Raw genomic sequence first — 23,836 nt, forward strand, 5'->3', positions numbered from 1 at the left:
GCTTTCTTCATTTGCCGCTGCCGGTTGAGTGTATAAATCCTGGTAAAATTTACCGAAACATTCTTTTATTTTTTCCCTTGAATCTTCAGCTTGGCCAGTAACTGGATTTTTCACCTTATAAATTGTGTTCTCCCTTTGCTGTTTTCGCAATTTATAAGCCAGGATTTTTGCTGATCTAGATCCAACCTCGTAATGTTTTTGTTTTAAAAACATAATCTTCTTTTGTACTTCTAGGTTATAAATCTCATCTATTTGTCTTTGTACTATCTTTATTTCAGACCTTACTTGAGCGTTGGTTCTTTGGCTGTCCATGTTCTGTATTTGTTTCAATTTGGCCTGCAGATTCATCAGATGCTGATTCCTACTTTTTTTAAAAAATGCTGTCAAATGTCATGCTGTTCATATGTTAATCCACTAGATATTAATGTTGCAACACCTCTTTTATGAGCATGTTTATATGATGAGGCATACACGTGTTTGAATCCCTGCCTCTGAAGTTTAGCATGCTCTAGTTTAGACATATGTGTTTCCTGGAGAAAAGCAATTTGAGCCTTTTCTCTTTTGAGTTTAGAAAAAATTTTTGTTCTCTTAATTGGATTTAATACCTCATTCAATCATTCAATCAATCAATTTTTTTATATAGCGCCAAATCACAACAAACAGTTGCCCCAAGGCGCTTTATATTGTAAGGCAAGGCCATACAATAATTATGCAAAACCCCAACGGTCAAAACGACCCCCTGTGAGCAAGCACTTGGCTGCAGTGGGAAGGAAAAACTCCCTTTTAACAGGAAGAAACCTCCAGCAGAACCAGGCTCAGGGAGGGGCAGTCTTCTGCTGGGACTGGTTGGGGCTGAGGGAGAGAACCAGGAAAAAGACATGCTGTGGAGGGGAGCAGAGATCGATCACTAATGATTAAATGCAGAGTGGTGCATACAGAGCAAAAAGAGAAAGAAACAGTGCATCATGGGAACCCCCCCAGCAGTCTACGTCTATAGCAGCATAACTAAGGGATGGTTCAGGGTCACCTGATCCAGCCCTAACTATAAGCTTTAGCAAAAAGGAAAGTTTTAAGCCTAATCTTAAAAGTAGAGAGGGTGTCTGTCTCCCTGATCTGAATTGGGAGCTGGTTCCACAGGAGAGGAGCCTGAAAGCTGAAGGCTCTGCCTCCCATTCTACTCTTACAAACCCTAGGAGCTACAAGTAAGCCTGCAGTCTGAGAGCGAAGCGCTCTATTGGGGTGATATGGTACTACGAGGTCCCTAAGATAAGATGGGACCTGATTATTCAAAACCTTATAAGTAAGAAGAAGAATTTTAAATTCTATTCTAGAATTAACAGGAAGCCAATGAAGAGAGGCCAATATGGGTGAGATATGCTCTCTCCTTCTAGTCCCCGTCAGTACTCTAGCTGCAGCATTTTGAATTAACTGAAGGCTTTTTAGGGAACTTTTAGGACAACCTGATAATAATGAATTACAATAGTCCAGCCTAGAGGAAATAAATGCATGAATTAGTTTTTCAGCATCACTCTGAGACAAGACCCTTCTGATTTTAGAGATATTGCGTAAATGCAAAAAAGCAGTCCTACATATTTGTTTAATATGCGCTTTGAATGACATATCCTGATCAAAAATGACTCCAAGATTTCTCACAGTATTACTAGAGGTCAGGGTAATGCGATCCAGAGTAAGGATCTGGTTAGACACCATGTTTCTAAGATTTGTGGGGCCAAGTACAATAACTTCAGTTTTATCTGAGTTTAAAAGCAGGAAATTAGAGGTCATCCATGTCTTTATGTCTGTAAGACAATCCTGCAGTTTAGCTAATTGGTGTGTGTCCTCTGGCTTCATGGATAGATAAAGCTGGGTATCATCTGCGTAACAATGAAAATTTAAGCAATACCGTCTAATAATACTACCTAAGGGAAGCATGTATAAAGTGAATAAAATTGGTCCTAGCACAGAACCTTGTGGAACTCCATAATTAACTTTCGTCTGTGAAGAAGATTCCCCATTTACATGAACAAATTGTAATCTATTAGACAAATATGATTCAAACCACCGCAGCGCAGTGCCTTTAATACCTATGGCATGCTCTAATCTCTGTAATAAAATTTTATGGTCAACAGTATCAAAAGCAGCACTGAGGTCTAACAGAACAAGCACAGAGATGAGTCCACTGTCCGAGGCCATAAGAAGATCATTTGTAACCTTCACTAATGCTGTTTCTGTACTATGATGAATTCTAAAACCTGACTGAAACTCTTCAAATAGACCATTCCTCTGCAGATGATCAGTTAGCTGTTTTACAACTACCCTTTCAAGAATTTTTGAGAGAAAAGGAAGGTTGGAGATTGGCCTATAATTAGCTAAGATAGCTGGGTCAAGTGATGGCTTTTTAAGTAATGGTTTATTTACTACCACCTTAAAAGCCTGTGGTACATAGCCAACTAACAAAGATAGATTGATCATATTTAAGATCGAAGCATTAAATAATGGTAGGGCTTCCTTGAGCAGCCTGGTAGGAATGGGGTCTAATAAACATGTTGATGGTTTGGATGAAGTAACTAATGAAAATAACTCAGACAGAACAATCGGAGAGAAAGAGTCTAACCAAATACCGGCATCACTGAAAGCAGCCAAAGATAACGATACGTCTTTGGGATGGTTATGAGTAATTTTTTCTCTAATAGTTAAAATTTTGTTAGCAAAGAAAGTCATGAAGTCATTACTAGTTAAAGTTAATGGAATACTCAGCTCAATAGAGCTCTGACTCTTTGTCAGCCTGGCTACAGTGCTGAAAAGAAACCTGGGGTTGTTCTTATTTTCTTCAATTAGTGATGAGTAGAAAGATGTCCTAGCTTTACGGAGGGCTTTTTTATAGAGCAACAGACTCTTTTTCCAGGCTAAGTGAAGATCTTCTAAATTAGTGAGACGCCATTTCCTCTCCAACTTACGGGTTATCTGCTTTAAGCTACGAGTTTGAGAGTTATACCACAGAGTCAGGCACTTCTGATTTAAAGCTCTCTTTTTCAGAGGAGCTACAGCATCCAAAGTTGTCTTCAATGAGGATGTAAAACTATTGACGAGATACTCTATCTCACTTACAGAGTTTAGGTAGCTACTCTGCACTGTGTTGGTATATGGCATTAGAGAACATAAAGAAGGAATCATATCCTTAAACCTAGTTACAGCGCTTTCTGAAAGACTTCTAGTGTAATGAAACTTATTCCCCACTGCTGGGTAGTCCATCAGAGTAAATGTAAATGTTATTAAGAAATCATCAGACAGAAGGGAGTTTTCAGGGAATACTGTTAAGTCTTCTATTTCCATACCATAAGTCAGAACAAGATCTAAGATATGATTAAAGTGGTGGGTGGACTCATTTACTTTTTGAGCAAAGCCAATAGAGTCTAATAATAGATTAAATGCAGTGTTGAGGCTGTCATTCTCAGCATCTGTGTGGATGTTAAAATCGCCCACTATAATTATCTTATCTGAGCTAAGCACTAAGTCAGACAAAAGGTCTGAAAATTCACAGAGAAACTCACAGTAACGACCAGGTGGACGATAGATAATAACAAATAAAACTGGTTTTTGGGACTTCCAATTTGGCTGGACAAGACTAAGAGTCAAGCTTTCAAATGAATTAAAGCTCTGTCTGGGTTTTTGATTAATTAATAAGCTGGAATGGAAGATTGCTGCTAATCCTCCGCCCCGGCCCGTGCTACGAGCATTCTGACAGTTAGTGTGACTCGGGGGTGTTGACTCATTTAAACTAACATATTCATCCTGCTGTAACCAGGTTTCTGTAAGGCAGAATAAATCAATATGTTGATCAATTATTATATCATTTACCAACAGGGACTTAGAAAAGAGAGACCTAATGTTTAATAGACCACATTTAACTGTTTTAGTCTGTGGTGCAGTTGAAGGTGCTATATTATTTTTTCTTTTTGAATTTTTATGCTTAAATAGATTTTTGCTGGTTATTGGTAGTCTGGGAGCAGGCACCGTCTCTACGGGGATGGGGTAATGAGGGGATGGCAGGGGGAGAGAAGCTGCAGAGAGGTGTGTAAGACTACAACTCTGCTTCCTGGTCCCAACCCTGGATAGTCACGGTTTGGAGGATTTAAGAAAATTGGCCAGATTTCTAGAAATGAGAGCTGCTCCATCCAAAGTGGGATGGATGCCGTCTCTCCTAACAAGACCAGGTTTTCCCCAGAAGCTTTGCCAATTATCTATGAAGCCCACCTCATTTTTTGGACACCACTCAGACAGCCAGCAATTCAAGGAGAACATGCGGCTAAACATGTCACTCCCGGTCCGATTGGGGAGGGGCCCAGAGAAAACTACAGAGTCCGACATTGTTTTTGCAAAGTTACACACCGATTTAATGTTAATTTTAGTGACCTCCGATTGGCGTAACCGGGTGTCATTACTGCCGACGTGAATTACAATCTTACCAAATTTACGCTTAGCCTTAGCCAGCAGTTTCAGATTTCCTTCAATGTCGCCTGCTCTGGCCCCCGGAAGACAATTGACTATGGTTGCTGGTGTCGCTAACTTCACATTTCTCAAAACAGAGTCGCCAATAACCAGAGTTTGATCCTCGGCGGGTGTGTCGTCGAGTGGGGAAAAACGGTTAGAAATGTGAACGGGTTCACATTAAACGAAATACATTTCAGTTCTCCACTGTACATTATATTCTTGTCTGATGAAATAATAAAGGTCAAGTAAAAAGAAACTTGTAAAGCTACCCTTTTTACTGCAACCATGAACAAAAAAACAAGAAAACATAATATTTAGAACAATGGTACCTTGAACATCCATACCAACTTCCAGAATTGAGGTCCATACCCATCTGGACCTCGTCTCAGAGGGATATCCTCTGGCCTATTTGGTGTTGAGGGCCCTCTACAGTCATTCCTCCTCCGCGACAACAGTTACTTCACCATCTCCATCCAAGTTCAAGCTCTTCAATAGATATATTTCATCTCCGTTAATGTTCCTTTCACCTCTCAGTTGTTGGTACATTCAGCGTCATCTCTCCTAAATGCCTGTAGCTTCTCTTTAAATCCGTGTTTGTGCCGTGCGGGTGCCGTGGTCCAGTCCTGACGCTGAAACCTCGCTAGTGCGGACACCGGGCGCTCGACTCTCGTGATCGGCAGGCCTCTGTCCGCCAGGTCAGGCGCCGCCTCCTCCACTGTATTGTAAATCTTCATTTCATCTTTCAGGAAGATCTTCAGACGAGCTGGATACAGTGTTTGGAATCTTGTCTTACTTGCTTTAAGCACCCTTCTTATTTCTCCGTATTCCCTCCTTCTGGCCAGGACCTCCGGCTCATAATCATTATCTAGGTTGAATTTGCAGCCCTTCCACGTGAATCCTTTCTTTTGCCATGCAGCCCTGAGCACCTCTCTTTTATCCAAAAATTTTGGAATGTGATGACTATCGATCTGGGCTGTCTGTCCTCAGGGGGGTGAGGGGCTAACGCTCGGTGTGCTCTCTCAATGTGCAAATCTTTAGTGCTTGGGAAACCCAGATTCTCTCGTAACAACTGCTCCACAAAAGTGATAACAGATAGAGCCGTAGATCCCTCCGCTCCTTCAATCACGCCATAAAGTCTTACATTATTTCTGCGCGAGTGTCCCTCTAACATTGATAGTTTTGACTGGAGTTGCTCTTGTTTTTTAACTAACTCACAGATGACGTCCTCCGCCGCCTGCACCCTGTCATCTGCGGAAGCAACTCTATTTTCCACTTCATCCAGTCTAAAGTTTGTTTTAGCAATGTCTTGCAACAAATCACCAAATTGCTTTTTATTCTCCTCGCGCATTTCCCTGATCTCCTTCAGGATCTGCGATAACTTGTCCTCCCCTGCAGCTTCGCTGTCACCAACACTTTTGGCTAGCGGAAACGCTAGTCTCTTCATCTTCGGTGCTTTTCTCAGGAACCAGAGCGCCTTTCTTCATATTTTTCTTGGACGTCATTTTGCCCCCCCTTTAAAACATTCGTACTGCAACAGAATTCTCTTTTCGTCAAATTTGGGGTTTTTTTGTAACTATTTGTCGCTGTGGGCTTTTCACGCTGCCATCTCTGGTGGTGACCCGGAAGTCCTCCCCTCAATTTTCATTTTCACAGCCCTGATTTAAGTAAAAAAAAAAATAAATAGAAACTTTTAAAAAGAAATCTTTGTTCATCTGTAAATTAAAACCATTTGTTGTTGTTGTTCAGATGAGATCATTTCTTGCTTAACATGATAATGAACCTTGGACATTTATTTTTAGACAAATACATTAGCATGAAAAGTAATGTGTACATTTTTCAGTCTGGTATATTCATTCATTCATATCTGCATTTCAATCAGGAAAAATACACTGTAAATAAATGAATAGTTATAAACACAACAGGAGATAATATAACAGTGACTGTGTTTATTTAGGATTTCTCAATGTAACAAACGTCTATCATTTTTTAATTTAGTAATTTCAACATTTAATTGCATCTTTGTCGACTGTGATTGCTTTTAATCAGAACAGAGTAATTACTAAAATATGAATTTAACTATTCTAAAACTTGTGAATGCTTTGAAATTATGCAAAATGGGGCAGGACTTCTACCAATGCAAATGTCTTATTGACTGAACTTTCACTTCATTGACATGTTATGATTCATTCATTTAATGTTAAAATATAAAAGGAAACAGCTTTTTTCAAATAATAAAATAGTTTCTGTTTTAAGAGCCTTTGTTTTACAACCTCAATTCCAAAGAATTTGGCATGTTGCGCAAAATGTAAATAAAAACAGAATACAATTCCTGCAAATCCTTGCAAATCCTCTTCCTTTGCAAATCCTTTGCAAATCCTCTTCAACCTATATCCAATTGAATACACCACAAAGACAAGATATTTAATGTTCAAACTGATAAACTTTATTGTTTTTGTGCAAATCTTTGCTCATTTTGAAATGGATGCCTGCAATACGTTTCAAAAAAGCTGGGACAGTGGTATGTTTACCACTGTGTTACATCACCTTTCCTTCTAACAACACTCAATAAGTGTTTGGGAACTGAGGACACTAATTGTTGAAGCTTTGTAGGTGGAATTCTTTCCCATTCTTGCTTGATGTGCGACTTCAGTTGTTCAACAGTCTGGAGTCTCAGTTGTTCTATTTTGCACTTCATAGTGCGCCACACATTTTCATTGGGTAACAGGTCTGGACTGCAGGCAGGCCAGTCTCGCAGCTGCACTCTTTTACTACAAAGCCATGATGTTGTAACACGTGCAGAATGCGGCTTTGCATTGTCATGCTGAAACAAGCAAGGATGTCCCTGAAGAAGACGTTGCTTGGATGGCAGCATGTGTTGCTCCAAAACCTGGATGTACCTTTCAGCATTTGATGGTGCCATCACAGATGTGTAAGTTGCCCATGCCATGGGCACTAACACACCCCCATACCATCACAGATGCCTGCTTTTGAACTTTGCGCTGGTAACAATCTGGATGTTGTTTTTCCTCTTTTGTCCGGAGAACACGGCGTCCATGATTTCCAAAAATAATTTGAAATGTGGACTCAATAGACCACAGCACACTTTTCCACTTTGCGTCTGTCCATTTCAAATGACCTCAGGCCCAGAGAAAGCGGCGGCATTTCTGAATGTTGTTGATGTATGGCTTTCGCTTTGCATGGTAGAGTTTTAACTTGCACTTGTAGATGTAGCGACAAACTGTGTTAACTGACAATGGTTTTCTGAAGTGTTCCTGAGCCCACGCGGTAAGTTCCTTTACACAATGATGTCTGTTTTTAATGCAGTGCCGCCTGAAGGATCAAAGGTCATGGGCATTCAATGTTGGTTTTCGGCCTTGCTGCGTACGTGTAGAAAGTTCTCCAGATTCTCTGAATCTTCTGATTATATTATGGACTGTAGATGATGGAATCCCTAAATTCCTTGCAAATGAACGTTGAGAAACATTGTTCTTAAACTGTTGGACTATTTTTCATGCAGTTGTTCACAAAGTGGTGATCCTTGCCCTATTTTTGCTTGTGAACGGCTGAGCCTTTTGGGGATGCTCCTTTTATACCCAATCATGACACTCACAATTAGTGTCCTCAGTTCCCAAACACTTATTGAGTGTTGTGAGAAGGAAAGGTGATGTAACACAGTGGTAAACATACCACTGTCCCAGCTTTTTTGAAACCTGTTTCAGGCATCCATTACAAAATGAGCAAATATTTGCACAAAAACAATAGTTTATCAGTTTGAACATTAAATATCTTGTCTTTGTGGTATATTCATTTGAATATAGGTTGAATAGGATTTGAAAATCATTGCATTGTTTTTAATTTACATTTTACACATCTCAACTTCATTGGAATTGGGGTTGTATTTAGAAGTGTAGCAGCAGGTGTTTCAGAGACGACAGGTGAGCTTGGTTTAGTTTTTGGAGACACTTTCCTCACATTTTGAAGAGCAGGGTTATGTTCTCTTTTTCCTTCTGGACTTCAGGTTTTGGTGTTGAGCTCCATCACTGGAAGTTTTTGAAGTGCATCTGTATTCACAAGATTCTTTGCACATTTCTTAAAATATAAATAACACAAAACAGTGCTGTTCCATGTTCTTTAAGGTTGGATTACTAGATAGGTAAAAAAAAAAAAATCTGCTATTTAAATTTGAGACTTTTATATAGAGTTAAATTTGTCTCATACCTGCAAATGCAGAGAAGGCGATCTACAATTCCTTGATTTACACACTTTTATTCTAATCCACAAACACACTGATTTGTAACATGTTGGTTTTTACATATACATGCGTATTTGTAAAAATATATTTTTTTTTTCATTTGGGGAAAAAAAGGCATTTACAGAACTGAAAATTCTGTTTGTGAAGTGTGATTCAGCATTTGTGGATCACACGCATTCATCACTTTGCTCAGTTATGGAATTTTGAGACATTCTGAGTGCAAAACTGCACATATCCACAAACTAAAAGCTGGCGATTCTCACAACGCCACACTGTCATGCCTGCAAATGCATAGAGGGTGATCTACATAATGGTCCTTGATCTCCGATCTACAAACACGAATTTCTGATTTGTAACTTGTGTGTTGTTTTTTACAAATAAATGTGTATTTGTTGATATAATTTTTTCATTGTATAAAAGAAAAACCAGGCATTTGGAAAACTGAAAATTCTGGTTGAAGTGTGATTCAGCATTTGTGGATCAGCAATCACACGCATTCATCAATTTGCTCAGTTATGGAATTTTTAGATATTCTGAGCACAAACCTGCACAGATTCACAAATATGTAGCTTGCTATTCACACAACACTGCCATCTACTGGATAGCAGTGTTCTATGCGTTTTGACACCTTTGCTTGTGTTGAACGTGGCAACAGAGGGGACATTCGCTGTCTTCGATTTGTGTCAGGAAAAAGCAAAACACTCAGTCTGGGAGTCATAACCACAATATTAATGCAGAAGAACAAGTGATTGACATCACCCTGCTGGGAGCTTTATTCAGTGACTGTTTGGAGTGATGCCAAGTCAAGGGGGAACTGATTAGACAGAGGGACCGATCAGACTGTGACATCGGGAGACAGACACAGCAGCCAGTGAACAGGTGAAACCGTAAAAGCACAAATTATTATTTTAACAGCACAAATCCGACACAAACGATTTGGACAGGGGGGCTGTGTGACATCACGGGTCAAGGAATGTTTGTAGATCACCCTCTCTGCATTTGCAGGTATTAATGGGACAAATTTAACTCCATAGTTTTCTTGTAGACACAGCAGTAAAAAATTTAACAACATAGATTGAACAATTTACAAATATAAAATGTTCATTCGGCTTGACTGAGTGATTCTGCAGCTAAAGCCCCTTTCACACCGGGCTGAGGTAGAATTGCGTAATGTGGCGTACTGCCTACGCTGAGCTTATGCAGCCCTACGTGGTAATATGCTGAGCAAAATGGACGCAAAAAATTAGACCTGTTTAATTTTTTCACAGACTTGCGGCGTAGAGCACTGGACGCTACTGTATGTAAGTCTGTGCACTACTGTACCATGCTTCCGCAGTTCTGCATAACTACGCCTGTCCGGCAAAAAAAATCCTTTTAGGTTTTTTATCAGTACATATCTGCATTGCTAGACTATTCATCCCGCTGAATTTTGCTGGCAGTGGAGCTTCAAAACCACAGAAGAAGAGACGGGCCAAGCTTCTATGTCCACTATAACTGCTTATGGATGGGTCTTGCACGCGATTGCCGGCTGCAGCTCCGCCTTCACCTTCTCAAGTTCACTCACGATTGTGGTACATTAAATAAAGCCCATTAACTCTTGGAAATAATGTATTCTGACTTTTTCCAATGTATCAAATCCATCTGAGTGCCCAGGCAGTCTGTAAAAACGTCATGGAGCAAAGCTCCTCCCTGCATGCAACTTGCGCAGCCATTCCTGCTATGCTCCTCGCCTGTGCACAACTTATGCAGCCATTCCTGCTATGATCCCCCCGCCCACCTTATGCAGCCATTCGCAGCAGAGTGCAACTCTGTGAAGGCTCTGTGTCGACAACCGAATGGTCGGTGTCAGCAGCAATTCACCGATTATCGCCTCGTTTCTGCATTCATCATCTATCTCAGCAACAGATATCTGAAGCTTTTGTACAACAATCATTTCCACATAGATTCAGCATTATTTCATAATAAAAGACAGAGGACCAACCAGAGCACGACAGCAGCACGTCTCAGACTGACTCTCTACACCCAAAGCGATCAGAGGGAGTAATGTGATTATTAACCATCAGATGACAAGGTCAAACCTCTTAAAGTCAGTTTTAAGCAGAAACGAGGCTAAATCAGTGAATCGCTGCTGACACTCTGAAATGATGTATGCGTGGCAGCATATCAATTATGAATTTTTGAAAATTCATTCAATGTTAGAGGAATTTTTTTTTTATTTCCCAAGATTTTTCCTGACTTTGACCTGTGACCTTGAAAATTGATGGAGTTCTTGCCTGTCACAGAGCTCTTAAGTTTCACTCATTTGGAGTGAGACTCGTGCTTAAAAGCGATCTCATGCATTCGGCATGAGACTCAACATTGTTGTCACGCTCTCATGCTATTGTCTGATATTCTGAAACATTTCACTGCTATGACTTGCAAGACAAGATTTGTCGGAAAATAACTTGAGCGTATCTCAGCTTGAGAGCTCTGCAGTCAGGATATGAATCTTCAGTTAACCAAAAAAAAAACTTAACAATATATGAAAAATTGTGGGGTCCAGGCTGTTCACAAAACAGAGACAGACAAAAAAACAAACAGGGGCAAAATCATAACCTCCTGCAATTTAGCTGGTGGAGGTAAAAAGACAAAGTTGGTAATTGATAACATCTGCCATCAGTTTACCTGTCAATGAACTGGCATTAACTTCACCTAAGGTGTAATCATGTCTCCATTAATGAGCCAGCAAGCAAAAAAAAAAAAAACATTAATTTGTTGCTTTGCACTATTGTGCAGTTTTGTTCCCTTCTAGACTCAGTTTCCAGGCACCTCAGTGGGCTGGAAAGTGGACTGAAGACCCAGTCCAAAACAAAATGGAGGAAAATGAGGTAAAAGACAGCCAAAATATTAAAACATGGAATTCAATAACTGGCTTTTAATTGAGTGTGATTGTGTTAGGTTCCAGTCATAAAAAATGGAGTGGCATCTGGGACCATCACTGATACGAAGTCAAAGTCGACACAAACTAAAGGTACAGGTGTTGTGTAAAGAGTATGTGGACTGTGACATGGCGTTTTATTTTGGCTCTGTACTCAACATCAGTCAAATTTCACATTGATTATCATGCTGACTTTGCTTTAAAGCTATTGAACGCTGGATAGTGGCAAACAGTTATCAGTTTTCTGTCATGCATGCTCTAGATTTCACATCCAATGTGATGGATACCAGAGCCAGTAGTGCCTGTGAGATGTATTTGTTTATGGGCTTTTGTCCAGATATTGTGCTAACATGCGAGTCACTGATAATGTGGGCATTAATGACAAATGTATCTGCTTTTAGACAGTTGTCTGCCCTTGAAACCAATCCCCAGCCAAGGGCACTTTTTTAACACCAACCTCAACCACCATCAGAGAGATGCCGTTAAGGAGATCCTGGCAGGATTGTGTCGGCCCATTCCATATGTGCTCTTTGGACCCCCAGGCACTGGAAAAACGATCACTCTAATCGAGGTCATACTGCAGGTGTGCAGAAACTAGCTTTTGTGACTCACTTTGTGCGGCTATGCCACACCTGATCCCTCCAAATACCAGTAGAGACTGCCCTGATAAGCACTTGGGAGGTTGCTTCGGAACACCAGGAGCTGTGTGCACATTTCTCTGCATAGAGCTGAAGTTGTCATCAAGAGTGCTCAGCGTAAACTTATGTAAAATCCTAAAGTGAATCTGTAAGCAGTCAAAAGCACAAACAAATTCATAAAATTGGTAAGCACTTTGGATGTGAGGTTGGAAAACGATACCCAATACTGCTTTTGTAGCAGTGGTGAGTGCATGTCTGGAGCTTTTATTGGGAAATGGTCAGTATGGGAGGTGTCTCCCCCCCATGTCACTTGATGGTGACTTGAGTGTAGAAAGGTTTTCTGCCAACACTGTTCACACAAAAAAGCCTACATGTTCACGTTTTTTATTTTTATTTTTTTCATCTTGCTATGAGCATGAGCTCAAGCAAGGGTGGTGGCCAAGTGGTTAATGCGCTTCATTTCAGTGCAGAAGGTTCCGGGTTCAAATCCCACCCCTGCCACATTTCTCCATGTAATGTGGAGTTGCGTCAGGAAGGGCATCCGGCGTAAAACCTGTGCCAGTTCAACATGCAGATCCACCTTAGATTTGCTGTGGGGACCCCGAGTGCAAACAAGGAGGCAGACGAAGGGACTTACTTTTATGAGCATGAGCTAAACTATAATCCTTGGTTGGATAACCTTTTTTTGCCAAGTTTCCCCAACTTTAGTCGATGACACACAAGATCGCTTTCACTTTTATTTTGTGCCCCTTGCCAGTTAACATCTCCCCATCTTTGTTTTTGCCCTATTTACAGAGCTTTTTTTCTCCACTCCAATGCTGCTCAAACAACAGTTAAAGGAAGTTTTTGTGCACTTTGCTCTGTGCAAGTGACTGGAGGCGTGTAATTTTCTGCTGTGTAATACACCATTTGGCCCGTCCGTTTCAAGCATAATCGTATATCATTATTAACCTAACATTTTTTATGATACATTATCCGGAGCCTTTTATCACACTGTCTGAATTTGCAGGCAGAAATAGCCCATTAACACTGAGTTGATTCATCCGAAAACAATGGGAGTTAAAAGCATGACTATGGCTTTATATGCAAAGGATCTGCTGCATACTGTGCCCCTCACTCACTTGGTTGGTCTCTGCCAAACTATGTGGGTCTGTCTTTCAAATTAAGCAGAAGGCTCATTAGGAGATTTGTTTATGTAATTTCCCCCGGTTCTTTTATGTAACATTCCACAACAATCACTATATTTCTCATTTTGAATTTATTGAAGTTCATGTGGACGTCAGGCCTGGGCCTCTCACAGACAGCATTCATCTTGTGAAAAGGTCCCTAAAGAGTCATACAATTTTTATACCTTGTGGGCATCACAGTAGGTCTGGTTTAGTCTCATATTTCTAATGTTACTGGCTCTCACCAACAGGGGGAGGTCTCCCTGTTTCTGAAACTTGCACATATGATGGAAGTGAAACTTAACTCTCAGAAACTTCCAAACAAACACTTGATAACTAACATAGAATAAGGAATTAGCACATATATCATCTAAAATGTATATACAGTATATCATAGAATTTTAAATTGAGCCTTTGCAGGCTGAAATTTTATTTACATTATTGTTATATCCAAGTCATAGAATTGTCACTTTAAGGATTTTTAACATGGAACCTTTGGTACATTTTACATGTAAAAAGTAGTCAAACATGGATTCTTTCATTTGATGGTTCCTTTCAGATTAAAAGTACTGTACTCACACTTTAGAACACCCTGGGCGGTCTTGGTAAATTCTGCATGAAGAGAGGGTGGGTGATTCACAAGCATGTTGCCAATATTACGCTCTTGGAAAGCCCACCCTCTCTTCAGGCAGAATTTTGTGAGGAACACCCAGGGCATTCCGAGGGGCAAGTATAGTACTTTGTCTGAAAGTAACCATTAAATAAAATCTGTGTTTAACCAAAAGCTTTTAAAATCAGGTTGCTGATATGGTTTATAGAAGCCATAAATATGAAAATTGTAAAGGGTTTTGGATTTAGGAATCTTGTCATAACCTATATGTCTGTTTGATGTCAATTTGGGATAGGAAAAAGCCAAAGGAAAGGTGAAAATGTACAAAAGAAAATACGAATAGAACATATATAAAGCAATATAACGAAAATACTAAATAGCTGGGTTGTACACATACACCACACATTGATGCATGAAATTAAATAGAATTTCTATAATCCTTATTAAGCACATAAATACATTATGTATTTAGTATCGCAGGTCTAACCATACATATGTATAGTTTTAACTTTTGCAAAATGAAGGTTTTGAGAAATTGTATAGAGCTCTATAATCCATACTATCTTGCACAGTCTATACAATGGAGCCAAAATCATCAATAAACACCTTGCTTTCATCCTGGCAGTGGACAGTATAAGCAAGCTTAGCTTCACCAGTACACATGCGTGGCGCGTGCTTCTGGTCGGCGGCTATCGGGACAAACAAAGCCATGTGCACAGCTGTCAGTGCTTGAGCCAGTACACATATCATCTGACTTTAATCTAAACACACAGGTTTGTGGGACATTGTACAGCTGGTGCTTCCTCATCACAAGTGGGGCCGGCATCTACTAGGTCACCCACTCTAACATTTATTCTGCTTACTTTTGAAGAGAAATGCCATTTGACATTCTTACTGATTTGGTGGATGGTTAAATAGAAAGCTGTTGGACCTTTTCAGAGGTAGACCTTCTCTGAGTGCACTGTATTTGTCTAATTGCAGAACACATTCCAAAGCAAATTTCCAAATATAGTCAATTAAAGTAGTACAGCTTAATCTTGTTCATGTTCATTAAAAATGGTAATCATTGTTATAAATATAATCAGATGTGTCACTGTACCCTCGTACATATGGTGGGATATTGTTGTGTTGCTTCTGCGTTGGTGTACTTAAGTGATTTCATTCCTTCCACCTCCAGGTGTACCATTTTCTTCCCAATAGTCGGATCCTTGTATGTACCCCATCCAACAGCGCTGCTGACCTTGTGTGTATCCGTCTACATGATAGTGGGTTCCTGCATACTGCCAGTTTGGCACGTGTCAATGCTTCTTACAGGCAAGAAGAGGTATTGTATATCATTATAGGAGAGGAAGTTATTGTGCAGCACTGGATGAATGTTTCACTTGTGTTTTATTTATAAAAAGAAAACTTGTTTTTGTGCACAGTACACATATTGTAACTGCCACTGCCACCAGTTTGCATAATGCAGTTTTTTTTTTTTTAAGTGATTTCTAAATGCAAATCAAGATGACAACTTCTGTCTCAGTGATTTTAATGTCATGCTTGATTGCTCTATTAATGTACAATCCTGGTCAAATCAGTCGTGCCCATAATTTCAAGAATAATTCAGAATATCTCCATTATCTCCAATATCTCCATTTTGTGAATCAGTAAGTTTGCATTTATTTCTGAATTATGTCATTGAAAATCATGATATATATATATATATATATATATATATATATATATATATATATATATATATATATATATATATATATATATTCCAATGAAGTTGGGACGTTGTGTAAAATGTAAATAAAAAAGAATACGAGGTCTGTGAGAAAAGTATCCGACCTTTTTATTTTATGCAAAAAATATATGGATTTGATTCATATGTTTTTACGTCAGCCAAGCTTGAACCTTCGTGCGCATGCGTGAGTTTTTCCACGCCTGTCGGTTGCATCATTCGCCTGTGAGCAGGCTTTGAGTGAGCACTGGTCCACCCCTCTCGTCATTGTTTCATTGCGAGGAAATGGCAGAATGATTTGGGCTTTTTTTCCATCAGAATTTTTTCAGAAACTGTTAGAGACAGGCAGCTGGAAACCATTCGAAAAATTTATCTGGCTTTCGGTGAAAATTTTACGGGCTTCACAGAGAATAAGGAGTGTTACTACAGCTTTAAGGACGGCCCATAATGGCGCACAGCACGCCGCGCTCCGAGCCGCCATCAAGAGGCAGAAACCACCACATCATTTCTAAACGGATGGCTGTGTGGAGCCGGGACCGTCGTGTGCAATTTCTCTGGTTATCACAAGAGCTGGACATCAGCCATTTTCCGGCACATTTCACTTTTAACAAGAGATTTTGTCATGGAAAGCCGCGCGGAGGCTTCGCTCGTCACGACCGATTCGCTGATGAAGCGAGACAAAGGAACACCTCTGTTTCGGAGTGTTAAAGGACAAGTTGGGACATGCCCCAGCTCTCCACAATTTCTCTTATACTCACTCGACTGGTAAGCACTGAAAGCCGAGATAGGCATGTCCCAACTTGTCCTCTAAAACTCTGAAACGGAGGTGTTCCTTTGTCTCGCTTCATCAGCGAATCGGTCGTGATGAGCGAAGCTTTCCATGACAAAATCTCTTGTTAAAAGTGAAATCTGACGGAAAATGGCTGATGTCCAGCTCTTGTAATAACCAGAGAAATTGCACACGACGGTCCCGGCTCCACACAGCGATCCGTTTAGAAATGATGTGGTGATTTCTGCCTCTCGATGGCGGCTCACAGCGCGACGCGCCGTGCGCCATTATGGGCCGTCGTTAAAGCTGTAGTAACACTCCGTATTCTCTGTGAAGCCCACAAAATTTTCACCGAAAGCCAGATAAATTTTTTGAATGGTTTCCAGCTGCCTGTCTCTAACAGTTTCTGAAAAAATTCTGATGGAAAAAAAGCCCAAATCATTCCGCCATTTCCTCGCAATGAAACGACGACGAGAGGGGTGGAGCAGTGCTCACTCAAAGCCTGCCCACAGGAGAATGACGCAACCGACAGGCGTGGAAAAACTCACGCATGCGCACGAAGGTTCAAGCTTGGCTGACGTAAAAACATATGAATCAAATCCATATATATGTTTTTGCATAAAATAAAAAGGTCGGATACTTTTCTCACAGACCTCGTACAATGATTTGCAAATCCTCTTTAACCTGTATTCAATTGAATACACCACAAAGACAAGATATTTAATGTTCAAACTGATAAACATTATTGTTTTTGTGCAAATATTTGCTCATTTTGAAATGGATGCCTGCAACACGTTTCAAAAAAGCTGGTACAGTGGTATGTTTACCACTGTGTTACATCACCTTCCCTTCTAACAACACTCAATAAGTGTTTGGGAACTGAGGACACTAATTGTTGAAGCTTTGTAGGTGGAATTCTTTCCCATTCTTGCTTGATGTACGACTTCAGTTGTGCAACAGTCCGGGGTCTCCGTTGTCATATTTTGTACTTCATAATGCACCACACATTTTCAGTGGGCGACAGGTCTGGACTGCAGGCAGGCCATACTAGTACCCGGACTCTTTTACTACAAAGCCATGCTGTTGTAACACGTGCAGAATGTGGCTTGGCATTGTCTTGCTGAAATAATCAGGGACATCCCTGAAAAAGATGTTGCTTGGATTGCAGCATGTATTGCTCCAAAACCTGGATGTACCTTTCAGCACTGATGGTGCCATCACAGATGTGTAAGTTGTCCATGCCATGGGCACTAACACACCCCCATACCATCACAGATGCTGGCTTTTGAACTTTGTGCTGATAACAATCTGGATGGTATTTTTCCTCTCTTGTCTGAGGGACACAACATCCATGATTTCCAAAAACAATTTGAAATGTGGACTCATCAGACCACAGCACACTTTTCCACTTTGCGTCTGTCCATTTCAGATTTTGCTCAGGTCCAGAGAAGGCGACGATGTTTCTGGATGTTGTATGGCTTTCGCTTTGCATGGTAGAGTTTTAACTTACACTTGTAGATGTAGCGATGAACTGTGTTAACTGACAATGGTTTTCTGAAGTGTTCCTGAGCCCATGCGGTAAGATCCTTTATACAATGATGTTTTTTAATGAAGTGCCGCCTGAGGGATCGAAAGTCACGGGCATTCAATGTTGGTTTTCGGCCTTGCCCCTTACGTGTAGGAAGTTATCCAGATTCTCTGAATCTTCTGATTATATTATAGACTGTAGATCATGGAATCCCTAAATTCCTTGCAATTGAACATTGAGAAACATTGCTCATAAACTGTTGGACTATTTTTTTCACGCAGTTATTCACAAAGTGGTGATCCTCGCCCCGTCTTTGCTTGTGAACGGCTGAGCCTTTTGGGGATGTTACTTTTATACCCAATCATGACATTCACCTGTTTCCACAAAAACAAAAAAGTCTATCAGTTTGAACATTAAATATCTTGTCTTTATGGTGTATTCAGTTGAATATAGGGTGAAAAGGATTTTCAAATCATTGTATTCTGTTTTTATTTACATTTTACACAACATCCCAACTTCATTGGAATTGGGATTTTGTGTGGGTGTGTGTGTGTGTGTGTGTGTGTGTGTGTGTGTGTGTGTGTGTGTGTGTATATGTATGTATATATATATATATATATATATATATATATATATATATATATATATATATATATATATATATATATATATATATATAGAAAAACTTTTTTTTTTTTCTTTTTTTTTGTCTTAGTTCATCCCAGATGTTCTGAAACCATATTCAAGAGCAGGAGAAGACATCCGCCATGCCGCTTTTCATAGGATTGTCGTCAGCACCTGTTCTAGTGCTGGAATGTTCCATAATATTGGAATACCGTAAGGCTTGTGGTGTTGTCTGGAATAGCTGCAATAGTAATTTAAAAAAAAGCTTTTTTTTCCCCCTAATTTTATACTAATTTTAAATTTATTTTGAAACTCTGACTTCTTCCCTAGAGTGGGCCATTTCACTCATGTCTTTCTAGATGAAGCTGGCCAAGCCACAGAGCCAGAGTCTCTGATTCCTATAAGTCTTGTCTCGGAGACCAGTGGACAGGTCAGCACAGTTATATGTAGTATAAGAAACACATTTGGACAATAATGTAGCAGTGTTTCCCAGTCCTGGTCCTCATGAAGGAAAATGTGCAGTACTTTAAGTCTTGAGGATCAGGGTTGGGAAGCACTGATGTAATATTTACTGTTTTTTCTGGACTTAGTCCCACAGGAGTACAAGTTACATTTACTTTTTAAACATATATCTCACAAGAATTTAAAGAAGAACACTTTATAACTAGAAGCACTCGGAGAGCGCAAACCTCCGCCAAGGCCATAAGGTCACTGATGTCACATGGAATACCCTTTGGCAAAGAGACTTATTCTACGATCAGTGTTTCAGATTCAGTGGTTAAACCCTTAGATCTTCAGCAAATGTATTTATAAAGAGAAACTGCATGAACTACACAAGTTTTTTTTATTTTCTAATGTTTATTCAATGAATAGAAACAAATGCTAAATTATTGTGTCGTAACTTAATTTTTGTTCAGCCTTTGTGACCTGTCTTCATGAATTTAGATGCAAAAATGTTGAAATTGGCCCTATCCTGCAATGATAAAGAATCCTAAAAAAATTACTGGATCCGGATCGTGTTCCAGATCATTACCAAAATTTAATGACTTCTAAGTTAGGCCAAGATACACCCGTGGTAAAAAAAATTTCATTGCAATCCGTTGAGGATTTTTGACTAATCCTGCTAACAAACCAACAAACAAACGGACATGAAAACATAACCTCCTTGGCGGAGGTAACAATCTGGAAAGACGTCAGTCACACATTGATCTAAAGAACATAGGCTAAATAAATACCTTTTAATCCTTTTTGTTGTTTCTGCTGTACAGAAAACATACCAAACTGATTATTTTTTGTGCACTGTTAAACTCTTGGTTTTTTTTTTACATTACTCACTTCAGATTAGAAATCACAGAACCTCCCAAACTAGTTTAAAATGAATAGTCTGGAAAATATGGTAAACAAGACATAATTCCACTCTTAAAGAAGGGATATCTGACCCACATGCCCCTATTTATTTGCCCCTATAAATCTGGGTAATTTATGGTGAAAGTTGATTTTACCTGAAAATAGAGGGTCTAATTAATTAATAGTGATCATATCATTATCTTGCATGCTCAGATAGTGTTGGTTGGAGACCCCTGCCAGTTGGGCCCAATAGTGAAGTCCAGTCTGGCTGCTGCTTTTGGTCTGGGTATATCCTTGTTGGAGAGGTTGATGGCCAAGCCGCTGTATACCAGACAGGAGTGGGGATACAACCCTAATCTGGTTGGTGATCTACATGCATAAATGTGTAGAAATTGCTATCATAGTTGTTACATATCCCATACATAACAATGGAACTGATTTTTTAAAATTTTATACTTAATATTGCAGGTGACTAAGCTGATGTACAACTACCGATCTCATGAAGCCTTACTCACACTGCCCTCCAAGCTTTTTTACAGCGGCAATCTGCAGTTTAAAGCCCCCAAGGCTGTTGTTGAATCCCTCTGCAACTGGAAAATGCTCCCCCAAAAAGGCTTCCCACTTCTCTTCCATGGTGTCAGGGTGAGGGTTTTTAAGATTTGCCAATTAATCATATGACTTTGCTCCTGCATGTCAGAAATTGCCATTTGTTAGGTACAAATATGTAAGCTGATTTTATTCTGTAAGGGGCCCCATTACATGGGACGTTGTCATTTGTGAGTATGTTGTGCATTTTAAAACTGCCAAAATGCAGAAAGGATGCAAAAGCACCTTTCTGTTTCTGTGGGGCCCTACAGATGATGTCACATTTCCACAGAGATGCTCACGTAAACGGAAGGCCGGGGGGCTTATGTCGTTGGTCGTCTGTCTGTTGGCATCATAGGCGTGTGTAAACATCCTCTTCTCCAAAACTGCTGAAACTTGGTGTGCCTGTTCCTACCCATGAGGAGACCAAAGTTTGTTTGAGGTGTTTGGTTCTGATTTCAAAGATGGGCACCATGGTGGCCATCTTTAAACTCTCATATATACAACCCCTGGCAAAAATTATGGAACCACCGGCCTCGGAGGATGTTCATTCAGTTGTTTAATTTTGTAGAAAAAAAGTCGATCACAGACATGACACAAAACTAAAGTCATTTCAAATGGCAACTTTCTGGCTTTAAGAAACACTATAAGAAATCAGGAAAAAAAATTGTGGCAGTCAGTAACGGTTACTTTTTTAGACCAAGCAGAGAGAAAAAAATATGGAATCACTCAATTCTGAGGAAAAAATTATGGAATCATGAAAAACAAAAGAACGCTCCAACACATCACTAGTATTTTGTTGCACCACCTCTGGCTTTTATAACAGCTTGCAGTCTCTGAGGCATGGACTTAATGAGTGACAAACAGTACTCTTCATCAATCTGTTTCCAACTTTCTCTGATTGCTGTTGCCAGATCAGCTTTGCAGGTTGGAGCCTTGTCATGGACCATTTTCTTCAACTTCCACCAAAGATTTTCAATTGGATTAAGATCCGGACTATTTGCAGGCCATGACATTGACCCTATATGTCTTTTTGCAAGGAATGTTTTCACAGTTTTTGCTCTATGCAAGATGCATTATCATCTTGAAAAATGATTTCATCATCCCCAAACATCCTTTCAATTGATGGGATAAGAAAAGTGTCCAAAATATCAACGTAAAATTGTGCATTTATTGATGATGTAATGACAGCCATCTCCCCAGTGCCTTTACCTGACATGCAGCCCCATATCATCAATGACTGTGGAAATTTACATGTTCTCTTCAGGCAGTCATCTTTATAAATCTCATTGGAACAGCACCAAACAAAAGTTCCAGCATCATCACCTTGCCCAATGCAGATTCGAGATTCATCACTGAATATGACTTTCATCCAGTCATCCACAGTCCACAATTGCTTTTACTTAGCCCATTATAACCTTGTTTTTTTCTGTTTAGGTGTTGATGATGGCTTTTGTTTAGCTTTTCTGTATGTAAATCCCATTTCCTTTAGACGGTTTCTTACAGTTCGGTCACAGACGTTGACTCTAGTTTCCTCCCATTCATTCCTCATTTGTTTTGTTGTGCATTTTCGATTTTTGAGACATATTACTTTAAGTTTTCTGTCTTGACGCTTTGATGTCTTCCTTGGTCTACCATTATGTTTGCCTTTAACTGCCTATTAGATGCAGACTACCGAACAGATCTGATTTGATGCAGGTGTTAGTTTTGGGGATGTAAATTTACAGGGTGATTCCATAATTTATTCCTCAGAATTGAATTTTTTTTCCTCTATGGTCTAAAAAAGTAACCGTTACTGACTGCCACAATTTTTTTTCTTGATTTCTTATAGTGTTTCTTAAAGCCACAAAGTTGTCATTTGAAATTACTTTAGTTTTGTGTCATGTCTGTGATCTGCTTTTTTCTACAAAATTAAACAATTGAATGAACATCCTCCGAGGCCGGTGATTCCATAATTTTTGCCAGGGGTTGTAGCCATTTGTCAGCAATTTAGGCAGCAATTGAGCAGAAATTTGTTACATGGGTAGCAATCAGCAAACCTAAAAATATATCTGACAGGTTTTGCAAAATTTTAAATTTTGACCATGATGTGACCCCTGCACTCTCATCAAACCCATTTTTCCAGTTGTAATTTTAAACATTTTCTTCTCAGAACACATTGTGGCCATCTTGAAAATCTCACATATAGTCATTTGTCAGCCATTTATGCAGCAGTTGAACTGAAATTTGCTATGGGGGTAGCCATCATCAGACCAGAATATATTTCCATTGGGATTTTGTGAAATGTTAAATTTTGACCTTGATATGACCCCTGGACTGTAACCACGCCCACTTTTCTACTTGTCACTTTAAACATCATCCTCTCCAAAACCACTGAATTAATGGAGCTGAAATCTGGTGTCCCTACCCACGAGGACACCAAAGTTTACATATATGACCATTTATGCAGCATTTAAGGGGCTTTCACAGTAGCGTATTCGTAGAGTTGCTCATTACAGCGTATCATCTATGCTGTAATGAGCAACTCTCCGCCCACTTCACGAGGAGTTTTTTCTCAATACGCAGCAGTATGTTGAGGGCTACGTGCGTATGATGGAAGAAATTAAACCTGTTTAATTTTCTTCGGCGTACAGCACTGCATGGAGCCTTCACGCGAGAACACGCAGCACCGTGCTACTGTCCGCTATTGTGAGCCGCCCACGCTTCAACACGGTACTGTGCGTCACTTCACATCTCCCTGTTGTTCTTCTTGAGCTATAAATACTACAAGATCGTTGCTTCACTTTATCATACTGGACTCATGATATGAGGACTGTTTCACTGTGTCGCATCGTTGCAAAAAATGTCTGCATAAAATCTCTCTCTGTCTCTCTCTCTGTCTCTGTCTCTCTCGCTCTCTGTGTGTGTGTGTGTGTGTGTGTGTGTCTAATCAGAGCTGTGACTCTTTAAAATAAATGCGCACTCGCTGCATTAAAAAAAAAAAAAAATGTTAAATGACTGTTTTTGAGCCGCACCACACCTTGCAGTAGAGAACAGAGGCAGAAAATAGCACTGAAACTGGTGCAGCATGGCACACGTGACTGTGTGCACACATTGGGCCTCATGTATCAACGTTGCGTACGGCGATATTTGAGCGTATATGGGGTGTACGCCAAAACGGCTGTGCTACTTGGCATTTAT

The 23,836-nt window shown here is 39.9% G+C and overlaps 1 protein-coding gene across 1 annotated transcript in view; it reads left to right on the forward strand.

Annotated features, from left to right (window-relative positions):
- The window catches only part of mov10l1 (Mov10 like RISC complex RNA helicase 1), a 77,816-nt gene that overhangs the window by 43,645 nt on the left and 10,335 nt on the right, over positions 1-23,836 (forward strand). Inside the window, 8 exon segments of the mRNA XM_034175462.1 lie at positions 11,519-11,673; positions 11,732-11,759; positions 12,062-12,243; positions 15,252-15,398; positions 18,816-18,937; positions 19,055-19,154; positions 20,285-20,431; positions 20,540-20,713. Of these exon segments, the coding sequence (XP_034031353.1) occupies positions 11,519-11,673; positions 11,732-11,759; positions 12,062-12,243; positions 15,252-15,398; positions 18,816-18,937; positions 19,055-19,154; positions 20,285-20,431; positions 20,540-20,713 (1,055 nt within the window).

The sequence above is a fragment of the Thalassophryne amazonica genome, chromosome 8 (genome assembly GCF_902500255.1).
Source record: "Thalassophryne amazonica chromosome 8, fThaAma1.1, whole genome shotgun sequence".
Lineage (NCBI taxonomy): Eukaryota > Metazoa > Chordata > Actinopteri > Batrachoidiformes > Batrachoididae > Thalassophryne > Thalassophryne amazonica.